Source organism: Symphalangus syndactylus, chromosome 2 (assembly GCF_028878055.3).
Source record: "Symphalangus syndactylus isolate Jambi chromosome 2, NHGRI_mSymSyn1-v2.1_pri, whole genome shotgun sequence".
NCBI classification, from domain to species: Eukaryota; Metazoa; Chordata; class Mammalia; order Primates; family Hylobatidae; genus Symphalangus; species Symphalangus syndactylus.
Genome location: NC_072424.2, coordinates 116,983,871 through 117,008,602, shown reverse-complemented (window position 1 = coordinate 117,008,602; position 24,732 = coordinate 116,983,871). Strand labels below are relative to the sequence as shown.

General features: G+C 42.1%; 1 protein-coding gene across 1 annotated transcript in view; it reads right to left on the bottom strand.

Annotated features, from left to right (window-relative positions):
- Window positions 1-24,732, bottom strand: part of HECA (hdc homolog, cell cycle regulator) — a 45,893-nt gene that overhangs the window by 6,085 nt on the left and 15,076 nt on the right. Inside the window, exons 2-3 of the mRNA XM_055265676.2 lie at window positions 7,345-8,385; window positions 149-303 (exon numbers count right to left, since the gene is read on the bottom strand). Coding sequence (XP_055121651.1) covers window positions 149-303; window positions 7,345-8,385 — 1,196 coding nt within the window. The remainder of the gene's footprint in view (window positions 1-148; window positions 304-7,344; window positions 8,386-24,732) is intronic.

Below are 24,732 nucleotides of genomic sequence, written 5' to 3'. Positions count from 1 at the left end.
TCCACTAAATGACTACATTACAAGTAGTAGCTCAGCCATCATTGCTGGACTGAATTTCTTCTTTATTGCCAGAAGCATCTTCCCTACATTCACTTGGGGACAGAAGCCTAATATCACCCAATGCTCCCTCAGTGTGTTTAATACCTACCTGACAACATGGAGAGGCAGCCAGGATGTCGTAGGTGTACATAGTGCCCAGCTGGTGCCAGCTGCCATCCCACCGTGACTTACACTTGATGCAGATGATCTTGTGAACCCCTTCCAGGCAGTCCACACACACCGCATACAGGTGCATGAGTCTCCCTGTGAACAGAAGACACAAGGCTCTGAGTGGCCATCATGGAAATCACATTTCATCTCCAAGGGGATAAAAATGTTTCATCTACCAATTATAAGCAAAGATTTTATCATTTGGATAAATATAAAAAGAAAAATCAATATTTAGTACACAAGCTGTCCTTTCAGGATAATGATGAATTACTAGCTGTTGTCGATAAAACATGTATTTTTAAGTTCAAGCATATTAAAAACTTGGCTTCAATTCACTTTTCCAAAAAGTGCTGCTAGACTTACGTAATGGGTCCATCCAAATTCAAGTAACAAAGCCACATATACTCAAAACCAGCCTGTACTGTATTCATGCAGGACTTCCTGCTCCAAAGTTTATGTTTAGCATATAGAGACTTAACCAACAACAATGATCTTGTCACAAGCTCTCACCCCCTGACAAGTCCCATCATAAAAATCAAAAGTCTGTCTTGGGGACTGATAGCCCAGAATTACACCACAACCAAAATTACTATGTTAACCATCCTTGTCCTCAAAATGCTCAGCCATCACCACATCTAATTTAGGAACCAGAATTATATCTTACTTGTAATTTTTTAAAAGAAGTTCAATGTCTTATTATTCACTGAGCTCTTAAAAGTTACAACATGATCCCCCTCCATTATTTGATAACATCTTAATGTTTATAAAGGAAAGATGTCATCCTAGTGTATATGGAAGCATCACAGTTTAAATAATTAGGAAAGAGTCAGAATGCCCAGAATCTGCCCAGGAAACGTATAACAGCAACATTTCTGCTCTCTGTGTGGAACCCAGGGCGCTTCCCCATGTTAAAAACTACCATCAGGATAACACGTAATCCTAAGTGGCCTTGTATTCAGAATGTGTTGCTCACTGCCATCAGTCAGACTATGGATCTTCAGCACTCAGTAGTAAGGACCAACCTGCTCCTTACCGGATGGAAAGGTATGTATGTTCTATCTACAGTACTTAGGGGGAGCCCTTCGTTTGCATTTGCTTGCATGACCCCCTTCCTCCTTGAGGGCAAGAACCATGTCTTATTCATCCTTGTAGACTCAGTGACTAGCACAATGTCTGGGATGTGGAAAGCACTTTATAAGTGTATGTTGGGTAAATGGATGGGGCATATTAACAGCCAAAGACAGATAACCTTGGGGGCCTTTACGCCAAAAGAGGGAAGGATGACAAGAACTTCTTGAAATACCGCCCACCTCTGCTCTACCTCATTGAAAATAAAAGGGTCTCACATGCCACATCCACTCTGGCCTCGCGGCATGTTAGGAAGTCCGTTCAAGGATCCAGGAGCCACTGGAAAAAACTTCATTTGCACTCTCTGTCCTGAGTACTCAATGCAATTCCCAAACATTCCCAGGTACAGAGGCCACAGCTGAGAAGGGTAAGGGCAGCCTTAGACACAGAAGTCAGGTGTTGCTAACAATGACCATAATGATGAAGACAGAATAACTTTTACTAAGAGTTAACCGAGGGTATGGCACTATGCTACCAGCTCCGTGTGAATCATTTCATTTAACACTAACAGCAACATTACAAAATAGGCATTACTGTTGCTTCCACTTCTGAGAGTAGGAAGTGAGGCTTACAGAGCTGAGCAGCTTGCCCAAGTTCATAAGATAATTAAGTAGCAAGTCCAGACTGATTCATGTCTCTCGGATCCGTAACCTACAGGCAACTCACTGGAACACCTGGTCTGGACTGAGTCTAGATTTGTTTCAGTTCTGCTATACATTGTCCTGACCACAGAGAATTTTGAATTTCTAAACCCTTTGTGAATTTAAACAAAAAGCCGATTCTTCGGAGAACAATCATATGTGGTTCAAAGTGGTAAAGAAGCCCAATAAGAACTTCTTAATTAGATCAATCTTAATAAATTATTAAAGCTAAACAGAACCTATTTTCAGAGGAAAAGAGAGCAAACAAAGTCCAGAGACAGAGTCCAGGGAGGGCAGTGAGGGGTAGGGCAGGGCGAGGGAGTAGTAATCCAGTGAGGACCACTGAACACAGCAAGTACTGCAGCAGCATGTCAGCCCTGCATGCTGTGCAATCCTGTGGCCTGCAGTGTGGCCCTTCTATTGGAGTTGAAAATGCTTTAAAAAACACATGGTCAGGCTAGGCACAGTGGCTCATGCCTGTAATCTCAGCACTTTGGGAGGCTGAAATGGGATGATCATTTGAGGCCAGGAGTTCAAGACCAGCCTGGGCAATAATACAGTGAGACCCCATCTCAAAAAAGTTTAGGGCTGGGCGCAGTGGCTCACGTCTGTAATCCCAGCACTTTGGGAGGCCAAAGCGGGTGGATCACCAGAGGTCAGGAGTCTGAGACCAGCCTGGCCAACATAGTGAAACCCTATCTCTACTAAAATATAAAAAAATTAGCTGGGCGTGGTGGCGGCGCCTGTAGTCCCAGCTACTCATGAGGCTGAGGCAGGAGAATCGCTTGAACCCAGAGGCAAAGGTTGCAGTGAGCCGAGATAGCACCATTGCACTCCAGCCTGGGCAACAAAAGTGAAACCCCGTAACAAAACAAAACAAAACAACAAACAACAACAACAACAAAAGTTTAAACAAATTAAATAAGCCGAATGTGGTGGCTTGAGCCTGTAGTCCCAGCTACTGGAGAAGCTGGGGCAGGAGGACTGCTTGAGCTCAGCAGTCCAAGGCTGCAGTAGCTATGATCACTCCGCTGCTTTCCAGCCAGGGTGATAGACTGAGATACTCAAAAAAAAAAAAAAAAAAAGAAAAAAGAAAAGAAAAATAGAAGAATGCGTGGTCAGTAATTGGTGATTAAAGACATGATTTACATTTTATTACTACAAATAAGATGGCATGGATTTCTCAAAGATGTGGCAATAAAAATGCTGATATGTGGTCAAGGCCTCACTTGTGGCAATGATGACTTCTCTGTTAATGATTAAACACCCTGATCTTCAGGTTTTACATCAAACCTGAAGTTTGTATCTTTGTGGTGCACATCTAATGTGCGCATTATCTATTTATGTATGTCTATGTTTTGATGTGTACATATACACACACGCAAGTACTCAGGCCTAATTTTCACCTCTTTCTTCATCTGCTCCCTGAAAGGTACTCTCAAGATTTGGTCGTGGGTTTATCATATCCTCCTTCCTTTTCTTTCTCTTTTCTTCCTATCCAAGAGCTCTTCCATCTTTAGGATTTTAACTACCACTGTTATAAACTCCCAGTGTTCAACCCAAGTGCTTATTTTTAACCATGTTTGCTAGACATCTCCACACAAAAGTCCCAACATCCCTTCAAACCCAACACACAGAAACCTCATCTTCTGCCCGCAAAACCAGGTCCTTTCCCCACCTTTATCTACCCATCTCCTTTCTCTACTCTTGCACCATTTATCTGGTCTAGAAACAAAGTGAATTTTGTTTCTAAATTCACAAGCTGTAATTTTTCTTTAAAATAACCTCTTGACAATATCCCCTCCCTTCCATTCTGTCCACACCTTTTATCTCCTTGCATCTAGACTACAAAGTCTCAACTTGGTCTCTAGATCCCACCCCTTTCAATTCCCGCACCTTTCCTCCATGTGACTGCCTGCTTTAAAAACACACTGAAAATCTTTCCATTCACATTCATAAAGAACATATAGCAAAGTTCTTTATTATGGCTTGAAAGTACTTCTGCAATCTGTTCTCTCCCTTTTCTCCCTATCCTACTCCTTTCCCACTCTAGAACACCCTTGGCTCCAACCAACCAGTTCTCTCCCTATCTCCTGATCGCAACCTGCCCTTCTTCTTTTTAACCACCCTTCCTTTGCTTGCAGGCACTCCCTCCTCATCAACAAACACCTGACCTGGGTAGACCCTCTGCTTACCAAGATCCAGTCCACCTTTTGACATCAGCATTCATACTGCCTCTTTTTACGAACCAAGCCAAAGTGGTCCCTTCCTCTGGAAATTACAAGACACTTAATGTACATCATATCCAGGTGTGATACTAGAACTTTAAGCCTGGTAAGTTAGTTACATTTTATAAAAGCATCTTATCCTAAGATTATAAATTGATGGCAAGCAAGAACTGATAGTACCCAGCATGTGTGAAATCCGTAAGTTTGATCAACTGATGAATGGATTACATGAAAATAATTTGTCCATCATGGATAGAAAAAGAACACTACTATTCTCATATATGCTGTACCCATATTCATCTTCATAAAAAATGTTTCAAGTTTTACAATGGAGAAATAAAGGTGTTTCCATCCACTTCCCTCTAAAATTACCCCCAAACAGGATAAAAAAACAAAAACACGAACTCCATCTTCCATGAAACAATGAGGTTATTTCAACCCTGAATTAAACTATATGAAGTCAGAAAGTAGACTGAGGGATAGTAAATGGTTAAGCTCAGAAACTGGACAAGCACCGGGGAGTTCATAGGGAGCAATAAATTACAAACAACCATAAATTCTATGCAGCACTTTCCATCAAAAAGCAGAGTATTTCAGCATCATCTCAACCTGGGCTAGACTTAGGACTTACACTGATCAACAAAATGTGACAGGAGTGATGTTACTCAGTTCCAAGCTTAAGCCTCTAGAGAAGAGACTCTGCAGCTTCCACTTACATCTCTTGAATCCTATCCTGAGAGCAACATGTGAAAAAGTCCAAGCTAGCCTACTGGAAGATGAAAGACTACATGGAACAGAGACAAGCCATTCTGGCTGAGGCCCCCTAAGCCAACCTAACAATCCACCCACAGAATTGTGAGAAGTCATTAAATTATCCTTTTAAACCACTAAGTTTTGGAATGCTCTGCTTTATAACAAATGCTAAAAGATATAGGGAGTTAGGTACAATTCTCAAAATGAAAGAGACTACTCTCTGCAATTTCAGCTCCCTTTCCTTGCTCAGAAAGATGGCACAAGAAATTACATACATGAAACAAGAAGAGAATGCATTAAAAAGAGCTCTTGGAAATTAAAAATGTAAGAACAGAAAATTTTAAACTCCGTAAAAACACCAAAATAAAAAGTCAAGGAAATTTTCCATAAAGCAGAATAAAGAGATGAACAGGGCCATGTATATATTTATTATATATCCTTTATTATATATAAAATAAAGGAGTTCTCCACTCCAACAAAAAAATAATCTAAGGGGTCTAATATCTGATTAATCAGAGTTTCATAGAATTTTTTAAAAGTGAAAATAGGGTAGTGGAAATTATCAAAGAAATAATACAAAAACAAATTTATCCAAATGGAAGATGGTAAGTTTATAGAGCCAAAGGGCCAAGAGAGTACAGAAAGCACGACGAATAGAGAAAACTGTGTAAAAGACCCACATGTGGTGAAATTTCAGAACACTGGGGATATACAAAGAAAATCTTAAAACCTTCATGGAGGGGTGGAGATGGAGGCAAAGACAGGAATAAGAGTAACATCAGGCCTCTCAAAATAGCGACATTGTAAGATGGGAGACAGTAAAGAAATGTCTTCAAAATTCCAAGGGGAAAATATGTATAACTTAGAAGACTACAGCCAGCTAAATAGCGATGGAGAGTGAAGATAAAATCAAGATATTCTCAGACGTTCAAAGTCTCAAATCATCTATTCCCATGCTCCCTTTCTCAAAAAGCTGCTGGGGGATGTTTCCTAAAAGCTGAGAGAATAAACCGAGAAAAAATAAAATATTGAGATCTAGGAAACAAGATTTTTAAAAATAGGACAGAAATGAAGGCATTCCTGGAAGGAGAGCTATGTGGTACCCCAGGTCCTGAGTGCACCAGGACAGGTAGAAGCAGGAGGGTAAGAGTCTCCACAAGGGGCATTTTCAGGGACAAAAATTTTTTTCCAAAAAAAATCTGACAGGTATGTGGAAATGTTTTTGAAAGATGGTTTGTAAAGCTGCTGGAGAGTGAGAACTAGCCAAAGTTAAAAAAAAAAACTATGCAAATGAAGATAATCAATTACCCCTAATAAAAACAAAAGGAGTCCTAGAATATACGGTACTATATAATAAGATAAAACCCTATACTTCTTGGCTCAATATTAAATATATATATTCACATTAGTAAACATTAAGGATTTAACCAATAACTGTAGTATCTCATCCTGAGAGGAAGGAGGAGAGAGATGCACAGTCATCCACCTTCAAAGCCAGTCAATAAACAGATAATATGTAAAGCTGGAGAATGAAGACAGCAGTATTTACAATCACGATGTCAAAAACTTGAAGCATCAGCTAAGATTTGAAAATGTTTGTCTGGGTACTGACATAGCAGGGTTGGTGGGAAGGAGACAGGTGGGGATATATCATTTTTACAACAAGCTTTTTAGCACACATTTAAAGTGTAAACATGTTATATGTGATATGTCTCATCTTTATGGAAGTTCAGTAGTTGTACATGAACTGACAGATTTCTTATACTAACCAACCTCGTGTCATTCAACTTATGGCTGAACTGTACCAAGTCCTTATATGTCATCCATAGGAATAATAAGCTTCCCCATCGCCCCTCCTTCCACCACCACCACCGGGCTAATGCCTGAGCTTTCAATAATCCTGTTTACCTTTTGCTGCTATCAAGACACTCTCATCTTTCATAAACTTCAAAATCAATTCAACTAATCTAAAAATACCTTGGCCCTTTTCTGGCCACTGCTTTTCCTCATTGTTATGTTTATAAGGATCTAAGAGGATACACAGCTAGCTGGGCCCATTAAACAGGTTTACAGTAAGTGACAAATATGCAACAACTCCACTAATTTCCTTCCCCATTATGCAAAACCACACACTGGCAATCCTCTCTTCAAATTACAGAACACACAAAATTATCTGCTAGGGCAACTGTACTTGGTAATGTGACATCAGGGTAAAGAATCACCGCGTCACTGGGTGAAGCTGAAATATTCAAATGTTACCTAGCACCTGACTAGAACAAAAAAAACAACACTGGTGAAAACTACGCCAAAACAGAGCAATCCGTCTTGTTTGCTGTTTGGTTTTTAACAAACAGAAAGCAGGCAAGGTGAATTAACACCTATACCTTGAAGGTGACAAGGAACATCATATTCGATCTCATCATGTCTCGACGGGCTTAGGAACAGAGTTCCATCCACCAGTGGGAACTGTTCGAACACCGGGAGCGCCCGGTGGCACAGGGCACAGTTTACCACGTTTCTGTGGCTGGCACTGAGTGCGGCCAGAATGAACTTCCGCAAGTCCTCCCCCTGGCCCACTTGGGCATCGTCTTCCATGCGCACGTGGAAAGTGTTCAGCTTGTGCCTGGGGATGTGAGTGAGGAGCTCGGAGAGGTCCAGCCGCCGAAGGAACTGCACGGGGGTGTCGAAGTGTCCCCCCCTGTGAACTGACAACCCCGCAGGGCTGTAATCAAAGTGGGCATTTCTGAACACATGGCCCCCAGCCATGGCCTTCTTGTGAGGCTCCAGATGGATGGCGTTCTTTAAGAACTCCCCGAGGTATCTGGAGGAGCGAGGGCCGCTAAAGTGGGCAGGAGAGAGGATGGAGTAGCCCGTGGGTGGGGACTGGCCTGGGGAGCCGCCGGGGGAACGCGCACCGTAGGCTGTGGTACCCACTGCCTTCTCCTGGGAGTTCTGCCGGTCCATGGAATGTCGGCGGGGGAGGTCATGGCTCGGGCCTTTCTGGGGCTTATTTGGGGGCCTGCACTTTTTTGCCTCCTCCGCCGCCTCACCAGGAGGCCTCCCTGTGTTCTTCTCGGAGCCAGACTTCTTCTTTTTCTCGTCCTGCATCCGCTTCACCTGATACCAGTCTGTGTCCTTCTTCAAGTGGCCCTGGCCACAGCGGCAGGAGCAGAAGCGGAAGGCCAGGTCATAGCCCTTCTTTGTCCACATGTTCTGGCGGCATTGCTTCTCGTTCCAGCTGCGCGCGCGGCCGATGCAGTTGAACTGGACGAGGATGCTGCTCTCCCATTCGTAGAAGCACTGCAGGTGCATCCAGGTGCTGCAGGGGCAGTGCTCATTGTTGCACACCACCTTCTGGTAGTCGTCCTTCTCCAGGTCCACCGGCCTCCCGAAGCTGCAGATCAGGGGAGTGGCACATGGGGCTTCTGGGGGAGGAATAAAGAGAGAACAGATTTCAGATTTTTGGATTAGGGATACTCAACCTGTACTTGCAACAGTATGCTATAAGGTTTTTCTAAGACATGAATATAATGAAAGGCAGTTCCAGGGTTCCTTTAAAAATGAATCACTCCAGTGAACCAGGGAATAATATGACGAAGGTACTTAACCAACCAGTCTGGTGGAATCTCTAAAAAGGACCTTTAAAGCCCTTCATCCCGAGCTTTAGGTTGTCCTGAATACCAGAAAGCCTCTGGAACATAGACGGTCTCATGCCCATTTCTCGCCTAAGGTGGTCTGACACCTAATGGCAGGGATATTGAATCAAACTAATTGTTGGTCTACACAAAATTACAAAGCCAGGCTGTGAAGGAAAAAAACAGAATTCTTCCAAAGCTATCAGGACAGGAAGTAGGAACAACATAGTTGTACTCTATCTTAAGTACATGTCCCACACACACAGTGCAAATAGCCAAGCCAGTTCCCAGAAAGGACAGAAAACATGGTGACAGAAAGAAGAATCCACTAACCCAATTCTTAAGAAATAAACATGATTCACGGATATGGGAACTCCACTGATTCAATGATAACTGAACATCTGAGCTTAGAATTTATTTCTAAAATGTCAAAAAGACATGATAGAGTCAGTAAAAAAAAAAAAAAAAAAAAAGTGGTTGCCACAGGGGGTAGGGGAGGAGCAGGTGAAGCACAGAGGATTTTTAGGGCAGTGAATCTATTCCTATGATACTATAATGGCAGATACATGTCATTATACATTTGTCAAAATCCATAGGATGTACAATACCAAAAGGGAACCCTAATGTCAACTATGAAATTAAGTGACAATGATGTATAAATGTAAGTTCATCGATTGTAACATATGTGCCATTCTGTGTTCATAGTAGGGGAGGCTGGAGGAGGGCAGGAGGTATATGGGAACGCTCTATACTTCCAGTTTTTCTGTGAACTTAAATCTGTTCTAAAAAATAAAATCTGTTTTTTAAAATGAGAAATAAAAGGACATGTATGTATAAGTCCCGGTTCCATGAGATACTAGCTGTGTAAAAGTGAACTGGTTATTTCATCTGTTTAATCTTCGATTTCTTCAACCATAAATGGGCATAATTATAGTAGCTACCTTACAGAGATTTTCTGAAGATTAAAGAAGAAATGCTTATAAAGAGTTTAGCACAGTACCTGGCACATAAAGGACCATTAATGTTGTTGCTGCTGTTCTTGTCGTTAGCTGACTGTGACACAGCTTGGGATATTTTTATTTACAAAAGAAGCTGTGTAATGAGGTGGCCAGAGGTGGAAAGGGCTAATGCAGAGATGGCAAAACTGACCAAATGTGGGGCCAAACTGGGAGACTGAGAGTCTCATAGTGCAGGACCAAGGAAGCAAACCTGTTGCCATAGGCCCAAAAGAGTGGCTGCCGGTTGTACGAGCGGGGGTTAGTATGGCTTACAGGCCGGGATGACAAGGGTGCTTCAGGGAGTCACACAACTAACAGCCTTCCCCACTTGTGTCTTGGCATTTCTACAATTTTCAATACAATTCATCACTCCCTTACATTCTTGCTTGCATTTCCGTAGGGTTTTATACCATGCAGTTCTTTTGCCTCCCAATCCCCAAAATAAGTACTCTCCAGGACCACTGCTCAGCATTTCTCTCCTCATCCTCTAGGCAGAAGCTAAAAACTACATCACCAATTCTTAATGAGGGCACTACTGGCATCTGGACAATTCTCTTCCTGTAATGCACTGGACAGCCCAGTCCAGCACACTACAGGAAGCAAGCATCACTGGGCCTGAGCACTCAGTATCTGTAGCCCACCCACCCCACCTTCCCCATCATGATACCCGCAATGTTCATAACACTTTCAAAGGGCAATACTACTACACTTTGAAGGGCAATACTACTCTCCCAATTGGGAACCACTGGGCTTGGTCATGAAGCAGTTTAGATTGTGTGTATAGATGACAGAAGCTAAAGGCAGACTCCCAGCCTCAAAGTTCTGCTCTAGAAAGCTCCCCTGGTGGCAGCGTGAGGCACGGTACTGGAAGTAAGGAGGCCAGAGGGAGGGTGCTGTGGGTTGAGAAATGAGGAGTGCCTGCGCTTCAGGAGCAATGTGAGAAGACGCTGAGAGAGAGAGAGAGAGAGTGTGTATGTGTGAGAGTCCATGCTGACGGACAGCAATGTGGGAGCAGCAGGGCAGGGAGGATGGAAAAAGACTTAGGGCTGCCCTATTTAGGACCCACCGATTTGGAAGTGCCTGTGTACCACTGAGGTGGAGAAGACATGAATTTGACTGGAGCTCAAGAGAGCTAGAGCTGTGAATACAGATGTGGAGTCACTCACCCACAGATGAAGGTCAAATCCCTAGGACTAATGAGATGCCCAAGAAAAATGTGAGGAGTGGGCAGAAACCACAGGCCAGGAAAAGAATCCTGGGATGCAAGGACTGGAACCAAGGCTGGAGGAGAAGATTCCCCTGCAGAGACTGGTAAGAAATGAACTCAGAATTTACTGAAAAACAAGTCAGGAGAGAATTATGTCCAGGCAGTCAGAGGACAGCACAGTGGCTCACGCCTGTAATCCCAGCACTTTTGAAGGCCGAGGCGGGTGGATCACCTGAGGTCAGGAGTTCGATACCAGCCTGGCCAACATGGTGAAACCCCATCTCTACTAAAAATACAAAAATTAGCTGTGTGTAGTGGTACACACCTGTAATCCCAGCTACTCGGGAGGCTGAGGTGGGAGTATCATTTGAATCGGAAGACGAAGGTTGTAGTGAGTACAGATTGTGCCACTGTACTCCAGCCTGAGTGGCACAGTGAGACTCCCTTTCAAAAAAAAAGAATGGAGAACTGCAAAATGTCCCAGAGCACCAGGTAACATCGGTGCTTCTCCACCTCTGCACTACAGACATTTGGGCTGGATCTCTGTTGTGGGAGCCATCCTGTAAGATGTCTAGCAGCAACCTCATTGTCCATCCCATAGAGGCCAGCCCCACTCAATGTCTCCAGGCACTGCCAGGTATCCCCTAGCGGGTAAAATCACCCCGAGTTAAGAACTCACTAGATGCAATAAGCCTGAAAAGTCCCAGCCCAAATGAGCAGTGAGCCAGGCACTGTCTCCTCAGGGAGAACAGCTCCAGTGGAGGGCAGGTAAGAGGTGGACAGTGAGGTGAAAAGGCAGAAACAGGGAGACTCCAGGAAACTCTTTCCAGAGGGTAACTGTAGGGCAGGGAAAGAGCATGGGCAGGGGACAGAAGACAGCAGAGGCTGAGCCTTAACACCATGTTCATGAGCTCAGGGAATACAGGCCAAAACCTCAGGACAGCTTAAAGACATATGAGAGGGAACAAACCATGTGACTCCTCTACTCAACAACCTTCCCAACCTTATCCCTGCACACTGAACCACAGACACAACATTCCACCAAATCAATCAGCAGAGGGTGGTGGCAATGTGGACCCATAAAGCCTGTACAAATATTAGTTCTGTCATATGTTACAACTATCCCCTTCAGGTGTGGGATTCCAGGGCCTTGGCAAAATGGCCCTACGCCAATTTGTCTACCTCTATGTATTAATATTTGATCACCGTGGTTTCCCCTTAATCTTCATTTGTTCAAATCCCATTCAGCCACTGACAGCAATTCACAGTTCAGACTCCGCAACCAGACTGCCTGAGTTGGAATCCAGGCAGGATTATTTATGAGCTACATGCCCTTGGACAAGTTACTTAACTTCTCTTTGTGTCAGTTTCCTCTGTATAAAATGCAGAAAACAACAGAATGTACCTTAAATGGTTCAGAAGAATGAAATGAAAAAAACTATACACATGAAGTGCTGAGAAAGCACCTGGCATCTGGTAAACTTCCTTCCCATTCCTACTGCTTCAAGGCCCACCTCTCTACACACCAATTTTACCAGGATTGCCCCCCTATCCTGACTCCAACCCTTCTCCTCCCCTCCCCGATGGTCTGGCCCCAATCTTACTTGAGTCCCTCATCATAGGGACTCTCTTCATAATCCCCACCAGCTGACGACTCAGGAGAGGAAGCCTCTTACTCATCTTAGTGTTCCCGGCACCACTGGGCCCAGGCTTTGTAAAACTCCAGTGTTGAATAAAGTCGCATTAAAGACACTGGCTCACCAAACCCACACATGACAAGAGGAGCAGAAGTGAAAAAGAGAGCTGTAATCCTAGACAGTCAGACCTGGATGTACTGAAGCACACCAAAATAAGTAGAAGAGTGGTTTGAAACTGAGTAAATTCACCAGTCACCTGGGCTGTGACCTTTAGAGGCCTTTAAAATGTTAATTGGTCAATTATTAAGTGTAGTTGTTTTTATCTTGATCCTTCAGATGAAGAGCCTTGAAGTGAACGTCACTGAAATGTAACCACAATAACCAAATTTTACTAACCCAAGACCAATAAAATCAAATTAGGCCAAAGGAAGATCTAACTAACATTTGCATTCACAATATTCCAAGTGTAAATGCTGAGACTGACTTGATATTTCTTTGAAAAGTATTTTCACATTAAAGAAAGGTGGATTAAGAGAGGAAAAATTCTGTATCTTTTCAAAAAGCAGCAAATATATCATTTAACCAATACTGGGCACTTCCTACATGCCAGGTCTTGAGCTAAGAGCCCTAATGGTCTAACAGAAGTGCACGCATGAAACACGGACGAGGTACCACAGCTGCGCCCCGTCCCTGTCCCTTTAACAGTGTTTGTCATGTTCACAGCCATGTTCCACTGTTTCCTAACCAGCAAGCCTCTTCCTTGTATAAAGAGCCCCCACTCCAACTTGCCAGCCCTGCTTGTTTATAGTCAGCCACTTTGATGTGGCCGTGCGGGTAGGCTTCAAAAACAAATACAAGGCCAAGAGCATGTTAAATATGCCCAGTAATACGCACAACAGACACCTCACCCTATTACACACCAGCAGGGTGAGGCTCCCAGGGAGACAGGCAAAATGGGGTAACAGGGTGGGCCTCAGGGATAGTCAGAGGATGTCTGACAATGCTTTTGCCGAGGTGTGTTGTCCTCTAAACTCGGACATTATTTCCTTCAAGGCTCGGTTCAAACATACCTTCCTCCCTCATTAGCACCACCCCCGCCCCTGACACACACACACTACACACACACATTGTCCAAACTGGAAAAGCAGCAGGGAATAATAGAAGAGAGGTGTTTGGTGCCAGGTCTGCTCCTGATTAGTTGTTTGACATTGAGCAGTTTTGTTTCCCCATCTGTAAAGTGGGGATAAAATGCTTGCCCCATTCAGCTCATGTACATGTAAACACTTTATAAACAGTAAAGTTTCATAAAAATGTTTACTTATATGCTACTTCTACCATCATTTTATACCGCTGTATTTCACTCCCCAGATAAATGCAAACTGCTCCAATGTTTTCTACTTTTTCTAATGTTTTGAACATGCCATACAGTAAGTGTTTAGAAAATAAGTAAGTATGGCCAGGCATAGTGGCTCACGCCTGTAATTCCAGCACTTGGGAGGCTGAGGCCAGAGAATCGCTTGAGGCCAGGAGTTAGAGAACAGCCTGGACAACATAGTGAGACCTCGTCTCCACAAAAATTTTAAAAAATTAGTTGGGCTCAGTGGCATGTGCCTATAGTCCCTGCTACTCAGGAGGCTGAGGTGGAAGGATCAAGTGAGTCGAGGAAATTGAGGCTGCAGTGAGCCTGGGCAATAGAGCGAAACCTTGTCTCCAAAGAAAAAAGAGAACAGCAGTCCCGCAAAGGCATAAATGGAATATAAATTGATCTGATACAACTAAATCTTCAACAGGAGAGATGGGAGAAGGGTAATCATACACTTGTGCCACCAACTTCCCTTGGGGCATTAATCTAAACTGTGATAATCTAACAAGCAAAACAGAAAAATGCTCCTTTACACAGAGTTGGCATTGTTTAAAAAAGTATATAAACCTTCCAAGGCCTGTATTTTAGGTTCATCATCAAGTATTCAGTACCCAGCTTCTATTTCTCCTGCTCAAGTTAAAATAAATAGGGTTCGTGTGATTCTGGGCAAAAATCTCAGTTTCAAGTCTGGACAACAGGGTAGCTAGGCTGAAGTCACCTGGGCCAAGCCTATCTCGTCTCCCCAGCTTTCTTACCCTGCATCCTGCCCTCACTTCAGAACTCTGTGCTCCTCACCTATTGGAAGAGGAGGATCACACTGACTGCCCAATGAGCCCAAATCCCCGGACAACCTCATTCACTGAGGAGCCTCATAAACTGGACATTGCTATTTTCAGCTTTTAAACTATGAGTTAAATATTTTTATCCCCCCTTAAAATAGTTGCATCATAAGCAAGTGGGAAGTTGGGTGGAATGAAGGTAAGGAGGGTCTTAAGTCATATGAGGCTTTCCAGGCAAAATCTAAAGTAGGGACGACTTAGTCACATTCATCCTTGTAAACCCACTACTGCATAAGTAAGTGATTAATAAATCTTCTGATGAAGGAAAGAATGACCCAACCAGACTCAGTCCTCTGGTTGTGCCCACAGTAACAGAGAGAGGGTGAACCCATGGGGAGAACCAGCCCAGCTGCTGGGGAGGCAGCTACAAAGCTCCAGCCAGGTCTCCTAGACTCAGTCCAGGCCTTCTCTGTCAGGACAGAGCCTGGCCCTCACCCTCACTTCCTCAAACTAACATCATTCCTGCTACCCTCCTTGTGGCACCCAGGTACCATTTTTTTTTTTAAAGGAGAAAAAAAGGACATGTATGTGTAAGTCCCGGTTCCGTGGGATACTAGCTGTGTAAAAGTGAACTGGTTATTACAAATGTAAGGTTTCAAAACTGTTTTATTATTCCTCTTAGGTGGGAACAAATCCCCTTGTTTGCAGAGAGCATGGTCCTCTTAGGGTATAAATTTCTGACCAGTGTCCTCCATCTCCAGCTTCCCGACTCCAGACTGTGGGGGATGACATAGAGCCAGCCTGCCTGGATGTGACTCAGCTCTGCAACTTATTAAAGACCTTTGGCAAATCACCTAACTTCCCTGTGCCTCTGTTTCCTTACCTGTAAAATCCTGTAAAATGGCAGAAATAATAAATTTTTTTTCAAATTTTTTTTTTGAGACGGAGTTTCGCTCTTGTTGCCCAGGCTGGAGTGCAATGGTGCTTTCTCAGCTCACCACAACCTCCGCCTCCCAGGTTCAAGGGATTCTCCTGCCTCAGCTTCCTAAGTAGTTGGGATTACAGGTATGCGCCACCATGCCTGGCTAATTCTGTATTTTTAGTAGAGACAGGGTTTCTCCATGTTGGTCAGGCTGGTCTTGAACTCCCGACCTCAGGTGATCTGCACACCTTGGCCTCCCAAAGTTCTGGGATTACAGGCATGGGCCACTGTGCCTAGCCCAGAAATAGTAATATTAATACCTACCCCAAAAGGGTTGCCATGAGGAATGAAGAAGTTATTAAAGTAGTTAGAACAGTGCTTGGCACCTAAGCACCAATTTTTTTTTTTTTTTTTTTTGAGACAGGGTCTCGCTCTGTTGCTCACACTGGAGTGCAGTGGCATGGTCATGGCTTACTGCAGCTTCAATCTGCCAGGCTCAAGCCATCCTCCCACCTCAGCATGGGACTATAGGGGCTGGGACTACAGGTGCATGCCACTATTCCCAGCTGATTTTTTTTTTTTTTTGAGACAGAGTCTCGCTCTGTCGCCCAGGCTGGAGTGCAGTGGCACGATCTCTGCTCACTGCAAGCTCTGCCTCCCGGGTTCACACCATTCTCCTGCCTCAGCCTCCCAAGTAGCTGGGACTACAGGCGCCTACCACCACGCCCAGCTAATTTTTTGTATTTTTAGTAGAGACAGAGTTTCACTGTGTTTGCCAGGATGGTCTCGATCTCCTGACCTCGTGATCTACTCGCCTCGGCCTCCCAAAGTGCTGGGATTACAGGCATGAGCCACCGCGCCCAGCCCCAGCTGACTTTTTATAAAAAAATTTTGTAGAGGTGGGGTCTCACTCTGTTACCCAGGCTGGTCTTGAACTCCTGGGCTTAAGTGATCCTCCTGCCTTAGCCTCCCAAAGTGCTGGTATCATAGGTGTGAGCCACTGCACCTGGCCAAGCACTGTTTAACTATAAGCAATTGTTAATAAATGCCATATCACTTTATATTACTTGTCATAAAAATCAAGAGATTTTGAACAAGTTCAGAGCAAAGCCACAACCAGGAAGTGGCCATCCATCCTCCTTTCTCCACGTTAAGTGCAAGGCTGGCCAAGCTCACCAGGAGTTGAGCACTTCAGTGTTATTATATTCACCCCCTCTCATTTGCCCCCTTTCGCTACATGCAGGCACACACCCTCCTCCACCTGTGCCTCACCTCAATCCTGTCCCAAGCCCAATCCCTTCCACATCTTCCCACAAGCCCAGGGAGGTGCCAGCCTTCTTAGCTGGGAAAGTACCATCCCACTCTCTACAGCCCTCTTGGGCCAAATGTTGCCACTTGCATGCTCTCCCAACTTACACTTTTGTCAATCATGACTTTTTACGTGTGCTTTAGGCTTATGAGGTGCAAGAAGTAGATTTCTTCTTCACAACAAAGCAGTACGGCATGCATAAAATAATTCACTCAATATTTATTGACTAGTTTCAAAGAAGTAGAAGGAAAAGGAGACCTTCGAAATTATCTTCCTCCAACCCCGTGAAGATGATGTTCTCAGTGTCAGACAAATAAGTACTCTGTTATATTGTCAAGAGGCATGTGAACTAGAGCAACTCTACCTTAAATAGGAGCTGGGTAAAATGAGGCTGAAACCTACTGGGCTGCATTCCCAGATAGTTAAGGCATTCTAAGTCACATGATGAGACAGGAGGTCGGCACAAAATACATATCATAAAGACCTTGCTGATAAAAACAGATTGCAGTAAAGGAGCCAGTCAAACCCACCAAACCCAAAATGGTGAAGAGAGTGACCTCTGGTCATTCTCACTGCTCCACTCCCACCAGTGCCATGACAGTTTACAAATGCCATGGCGACGTCCAGAAGTTACCCTATATGGTCTAAAAATGGAAGGCATGAATAATCTACCACTTGTTTAGTATATCATCAACAAATAACCATAAAGTGGGCAACCAGCAGCCCTCGGGGCTGCTCTGTCTATGGAGTAGCCATTCTTTTATTCCTTTACTTTCTTAATAAACTTGCTTTCACTTTGCACTGCAGACTCGCCCTGAATTCTTTCTTGTGCGAGATCCAAGAACCCTCTCTTGGGGTCTGGATCGGGACCTCTGTCCTGTAACAATATGTATTTTTAAACCTAAGCCATCTTTCCCTAGCATGGGTAACAGACATTCATGAAGCATGACTGCATTTTACTCATGGCACATGGTCCTGAAGAATTTACGTAATTCAGAACAGATTAGTCCATAGTCTAAGGACACAGAGTATGAGGAATGCACACTCCGAACACAGAAATGTGCCGTCGTGCTGTATTTCTGCTTTACTTGTACTTTTTAATTCTATCAGCAAAAACTCTCATACTTCTGAGTTTATTTCATAAATTAACAGCATGTCATGTCCTGGTATCTTTTATCACATCTAATTTTTTTTCCAAAGTTACTGATTTCCAGGATGTTTTTCAGCACCAGTATTAGCACACTTAGGTGATATTTTGAAAGCTACAGGCTGGACACAATGGCTCACGCTTATAATTCCAGCATTTTAAGAGGCCAAGGCAGGAAGGTCACTTCGGCCCAGGAGTTCAAAACCAACCTGGGTGGCCGGGCACGGTGGCTCACGCTTGTAATCTCAGCACTTTGGGAGGCTGAGGCGGGCGGATCACGAGGTCAGGAGATCGAGACCACGGTGAAACCTCGTCTCTACTAAAAATACAAAAAAAAAAATTAGCCGGGCGTAGTGGCGGGCGCCTGTAGTCCCAGCTACTCGGAGAGGCTGAGGCAGGAGAATGGCGTGAACCCGGGAGGCGGAGCTTGCAGTGAGCCGAGATTGCGCCACTGCACTCCAGCCTGGGCGACAGAGCGAGACTCCGTCTCAAGAAAAAAAAAAAAAAAAACCAACCTGGGCAACATGGTGAGATCTCATCTCTATCAAAAAAAGAAAATACACAAATTAGCCTGGTGTGGTGGTGTGTGCCTGTAGTCCCAGCTACTCAGGAGGCTGAGGTGGAAGCACTGCTTGAGCCTGGGAGGCGGAAGCTGCAGTGAGCCAAGATCATGCTACTACACCCCAGCCTGTACGACAGAGCCAGACCCTGTCAAAGAAAAAAAAAAAAGAAAAAGCTATAATAAAGATTTTAAATTGTAACAGTGAATGTAAAAAATAATAATAATAATACAAAACGTCACCAAAATCCTTACAGAAGTTCTAGCAACAAGAAGAGTTCACATAATACTGCCACAAGTTAGTATTTCTGTTTATAATAAAATATAAACCTATAAAATATAAACATATTTATAAAATAGAAACATACAAAATATCAAAAATACAAATGGTGCCACTGGGTAAGAAAGCATTTTTATAATTCAGTTGACCTGACAGCTTTGAAAATATGAAATGGCTTCACACATAATTTGGGAAAACATGCTTGTTGAAATTTTGCACACAATGTGAAGCTTTTATTAATATTATTTATATGTGATTAGTTTAAATTTGCATAATTCAATTTGCATATAATGGGATCACACTGTACTAGAAAACAAATTAGCAGACTGCCTTTTCTCTTGTTTGGAGATTTAGATCTTGAGGGTACTAAATCATTGAAAACTACGCAGCATCCTAGCACAAACATGCTCTGCATAATGTGCTCTGAAGGAAATGTAGATTCAGGAGCTCTTGGAACCAAATCACACTATCATAAAATGGGAAGAGGACTCCAGACTGAGCATATGTGTAAATGTATGTGTGTGTATATGTACGTGTGCATATACAGTCATGTGCCATATAATGACGTTTGATTCAACAATGAACTCTGTACACAACAGTGGTCCCATAAGATTATAACTGAACTGACAAATTCCTATTGCATAGTGACATCCTAGTATACCTACCTCATTTTTCCCCTACATTTAGGGTAGCCTAAGTGTACAGTGTTTATCAAAGTCTACAGTAATGTAATGTCCTAGGCCTTCAGATTCACTCACTGACTCAGCCAGAGTAACTTCCAGTCCTGCAAGCTCCTTTCATGTGTAGGTGCCCTACATGTGTGTACCACTGTTTATCTTTTGTACTGTATTTTTACTGTGCCTTTTCTATGTTTCTGTATGTTTAGATACATAAATACCATTGTGTTCCAATTGCCTACAGTATTCAACAAACCTGCTGTGCAGGTTTGTAGCATAGAAGCAACCGGGTATACCATCTGGCCTAGGTATGTAGCAGGCTATACTTTGTATAAGTACACTCTATGATGTACGCCTGATGATGAAATCACCAAATGACACACTTCTTAGAATGCATCCCTGTGATTAAGCAATGCATGACTGTATATATACAACTGCGGAGAAACTGTCCAACCAGTTGTTAAACAATCCTATTTTTAAAGACTTCATGTCAGTCTTTAGTACTGTATTCCAGTATTATCCTTGCTTAGGAGAAAATAAGCTTGATTTTGATTATCTACATTAATGTCCTCTTTTATCAGCACAAATATTCAAAATGTGGCAATACTCAAACCTCTTTATTCATAGTTTATCTATGTGATTTTTATTTACCATGTAAATTACAATGCAGTGTAAATGTTGGACCTGCTTCTTCTCTCTTGATGAGCCCCAAAATGGTACTGGGAGGCCAAAGGCCATGGCCGATTTGGCCCCTTCCCCTTACCTCTGAAATCCCAATGACCTCTGCTGAAAAGACTAATGACTTTACCCCTTCCCTAGTCTGCCCAACAGGTAAAGCATAAGACTGCATGATTAACTGGCAACACGGGTCATGTGTAGACCAGTTACTGGTTAGAAAATACAACTCACGACTCCCTGCTGTTCAAAATATTCTAAAAGCTCAACTGATAATAGGTGATATGATGTCTACATATCCCCTAGATCAGAGTTCCAATGGGGCAGTTTGGCCTACATTGAGTCTTATTAAACCAGTCCAGAGTTTTTGTTTTGGAATGTGAATCAGAATGCTGTTTTGGTGCAGCACACATTCTCCAGGTAGCTAAGACTCCCTCTCCACCCCATTCATATGCACTCTGTCCTCTATATCTGTGGGTTCCACATCCATGGATTTGACCAATTGTCAATGGAAAATATTCATGGAAAAAAAATGGATGGTTGTGTCTGTATTGAACATACACAGGCTTATTTTTCTTGTCATTATTCCCTAAATACAGTATAACAACTATTTACATAGCAATTACATTACTTTGATACCACAGAGCTAGGGAGAGGGGGAGGTACTAACCAAGTTAAAACACCACAGCTCACTGTTTTTATTATGAGTCAGTCATTTCTCTTGAAAGAACACTCAGAAATACTGTAAGCCTTTGGTTAATTTCCAGAGTTCTGAAAAATTTAATTTTGGTAATTCTTGCCAGTGTTCTTATTGCTTTCATGGAGCAGCAAATTTCTGGAGGCCCTCACTCTGCCATCTCAGAAGTCCATCTTAATAAAAATTTAAGTTTATATATATATATATATATATATATATATATATATATTTTGCTATAGGAAAATATGATAGGATGATCAGTAAAATACTTTTAAGCAGGACAATACCCTGTCTTAGGATCAAATTCTGAGTACAAACTGAACGGAAATAAAGAAAAGAATGTAAAATTTCTATTTTTTTTTAGGCCAGGTGTGGTGGCTCACACCTGTAATCCCAGCACTTTGGGAGGCTGAGGCAGGAGGATCACCTGAGGTCAGCAGTGACCAGCCTGACCAACATGGTGAAACCTCGTCTCTACTAAAAATACAAAAATTAGCTGGGCATGGTGGCACGTGCCTGTAATCCCAGCTACTCGTGAGGCTGAGGCAGAAAAATCACTTGAACCTGGAAGGCGGAGACTGCAGTGAGCCGAGATCGCGCCACTGCACTCCAGCCTGGGCGACGAGAGCAAAACTCCGTCTCAAAAAAAAAAAAATTATATTATTTTTTAAATGGATGATAATGGTTACCAAGTTACTATGATAATTAGGATTCTGTTTGCATAAATTACAATGTTTACAATAAACTGGAAACTGTATCTTCAGCATCTATTTAAGCCTTTAAAAAACTGGGTGTGACAACTTAAAAATGTACAAGAATGCTGTTTTTTTTCTAATTCTCTTAGGAGATACACAGCAAAAAAAGTTTGATTGATTAATACCTTCAGATCGGCATTCTGAAAACTTGACTATGATCATGTCATACACACATTCAGAAACCTCAGAAACTCAGACTAATGCTCCAAGTTCTTGGGTCATGTTCAAGGAGCTCCTGTAATTAGGCCCCAGCCTTGCTTTTCCATCTGATCACCCGCTAGGGTAAAGTCTCTGCTTCAGCCTTGGCCCATCCCTGTGGCTGTAACATGGAAATTAGATAAAACACAGGAGTGGACAAAGAAGCTAACTGCAACCCACTGATGCTCCACACTGTGCCTCAAATTCACAGGGTGTTAAGGAATCATTTCCCATATACTACTATGTACCCACAAAAATTAAAAATAAAAAAATTTAAATAATCATTTCCTGATGAACTGGCAAGTATTATTTAAATGAAAACTCAAAAGGTTTTAATATAAATTTCCTCAAATATTTTTAAGATCTTTTTTCCTACTAAAAATAAAGACACTAAGCACTACACATAAAGGAAGGCTAGTACTTACAAAAATATTTTGTCAACTTGTTTTAATTAGTATAGGAGCTCCAATGAGATCACTTAAGCTTATCTGTCTTAACCTTTGATGTAATTTAACCTCCCCTTATGTTATTTTAGTGTGTGAACCTGCTCCAAAGTGAGTAACAAATTGAGCACAAGGCAATTACATTCAGTTAAACATGTTTTTCTTTGCTTACAGGAGGATTTAAACACAAAGCTTTTACTCAGGCAAACCACTCTGTCAAAATAAACATGGAAGCTACACACACACACACACACACACACACACACAAACACACATACAACTCTTCAATACAGTTAACAACTTGGGTTTTTAACATTCTCTTAATATATTTAGTCTGTTCTCCTGGACCTACCCTTTTTTTACTTTGAAATCAAAACCCACAAGTCTACCCAGCCTCAAATTCAAACTAAATAAAAAACTACAGGCTTCTATTTTACCTGTTATTTCCATTCTGGCTCTGACACTCTGATCTCAGTAAGAAATCACATCAATAATGACTATGAAGTAGAAGATTCATATTTTCCTTGTCTAATAGAAGCCACGTCAAGACCCAAAAGAATATGGACCCAGAATATGCCTGGTTTAGGCTGAACATCAGGATGAAGATAATGGTGTCATAGTTTCCTAAATGTTTCTTAAAAGTATCAAAGTTTCACAGAATAGAAATAGGACAATCACTTTGGTCCAGATTCCACATACTCTTTCTGAGCACAGGAAGGCTCCTTTGGTGATGTGCCCAAGGCCATTCAGCTAGTAAGTGGCCTTCTCTCTTGTATTTCCACCCATACTGCACACAGGACAACTGAGAGCACAGAGCCAGCTTATATGGAGAGGTGCTGACCCCACAGCTTTGTGTAACCAGATTGTAGTATGTAGTTCTACAATTAAGAATAGTGTCTTATTCAAAATGTTCAATCCTCATATTAATCCTTAGAGTACTTAAAAAGTAGGTAAGAAAGTAATGGCAAAAATCGCAAATTACTTTTGCACCAACCTAAGTAGACCACGTTAAAAAAGTACTTAAACTCAATTACAGTATAAAGGTTTCCTGACCCCAATCTTTGCACTCCTTAAAAATAACGACAAGAAAGTCAATCTGCTCTAGTTAATAGAATTGCTAAACTCAAAAGAGGAGGATTTTCCTTTGAAAGAATGTAAAGAAACACCATTCTCTCAGGATGGAGAATATCAAATTAAGTAGCAGAAAAAGCACTGCCGGGAGAAACAGAAGTTCAGCCTGCCTTGCCTGCATTCTGTTTAGGTAAACAGATTGAGTTAACACACCAACTCCCAAGATGATTTTAAGACTACTGTATTTAAATCAATAAAATCTCAGCACGATGTAGCTAAATTCACTTCTTTACCCTATCCATACCCTAAAATAAATGAAATCCCTACACTCCTTTGTTTTCCACAGGCCTTTTTCTGCCCTGCTGAACTTCCTGAAATATACTCTTTCTGCTCCCTGCGTCCCTTCAAAATAACCTGGTAAAATGCTTTATAGTGATCACTCTGGCAGTCATTCCGCTAGGTTCTGGGGAGAAAAGACAAAGCTTTTGCCTGGGGCCACACTGCACGGCCTATTTCTGAAAAGCTGCATCAGCAACCAACAGGCAAGTTATAGAATCTGTTGCAACAAGGAAAAACTTGTCAAAGAAGAGGGCATGTCTAAGTCTTATCCATACCTCAGTAAAAATGAAAACTAGACTCAACAATCAGTCATGATTGTTGTGAACTAGCAGTTCACATATACTAACTTGAAGCAACTTGCTATAATACGATTTGATTTCAAGGGAGTATTTCATAAAATTTTCTAAGGAAAATTAAGTAAACTTAGAGTTACAGACACCCATTGATAGTTTAGGCTAGTGATACTTTAACTAAATGTTCATTCCTTTTCCAATTACTAACTTTTGTGGAACACAGATATAATTTTATGGTATGACCATTCTCGAAGACTCAAAACTATTCATTTCAAAACCAGAGGGGAAAAATAATATAACATTTGTGAAAAGAGTTACCAAAAAAATCTAAAACTTACTTTCTACTATTATAGAATTTGTTATATTACCTATGATTATATTCAACATATATATATTCTAAATGAATTCTAACTCGTATGTCCAAAATTGATCAAGAAAAAAAATTTAAAATTAATTATTTAAAAATTACTCAGTCATCTTTATCATCTATTTCTTTTTTTTTTTTTAGCCCCACTCTCACCCCAAAGTCATCTTTAGATCACATATATCACAGAACATTAAAATATAAGTTGAGGAAAACTGATTTATTCCAAAGTCAAAAATTTCAAATCTGAGTGTCTCTCATGAATGAAGCTAACAAATTGTTTTTTGTCAGCCTAACCCTGAGAAATATAATGATTCCATATAAAATATTGATACGTACACATGACCAGTATTTCATACCCACAGAAACTGTTTGGATAAAATCCACAATATAGTTTGGTAAATTCACAATTCTATAACCTAAT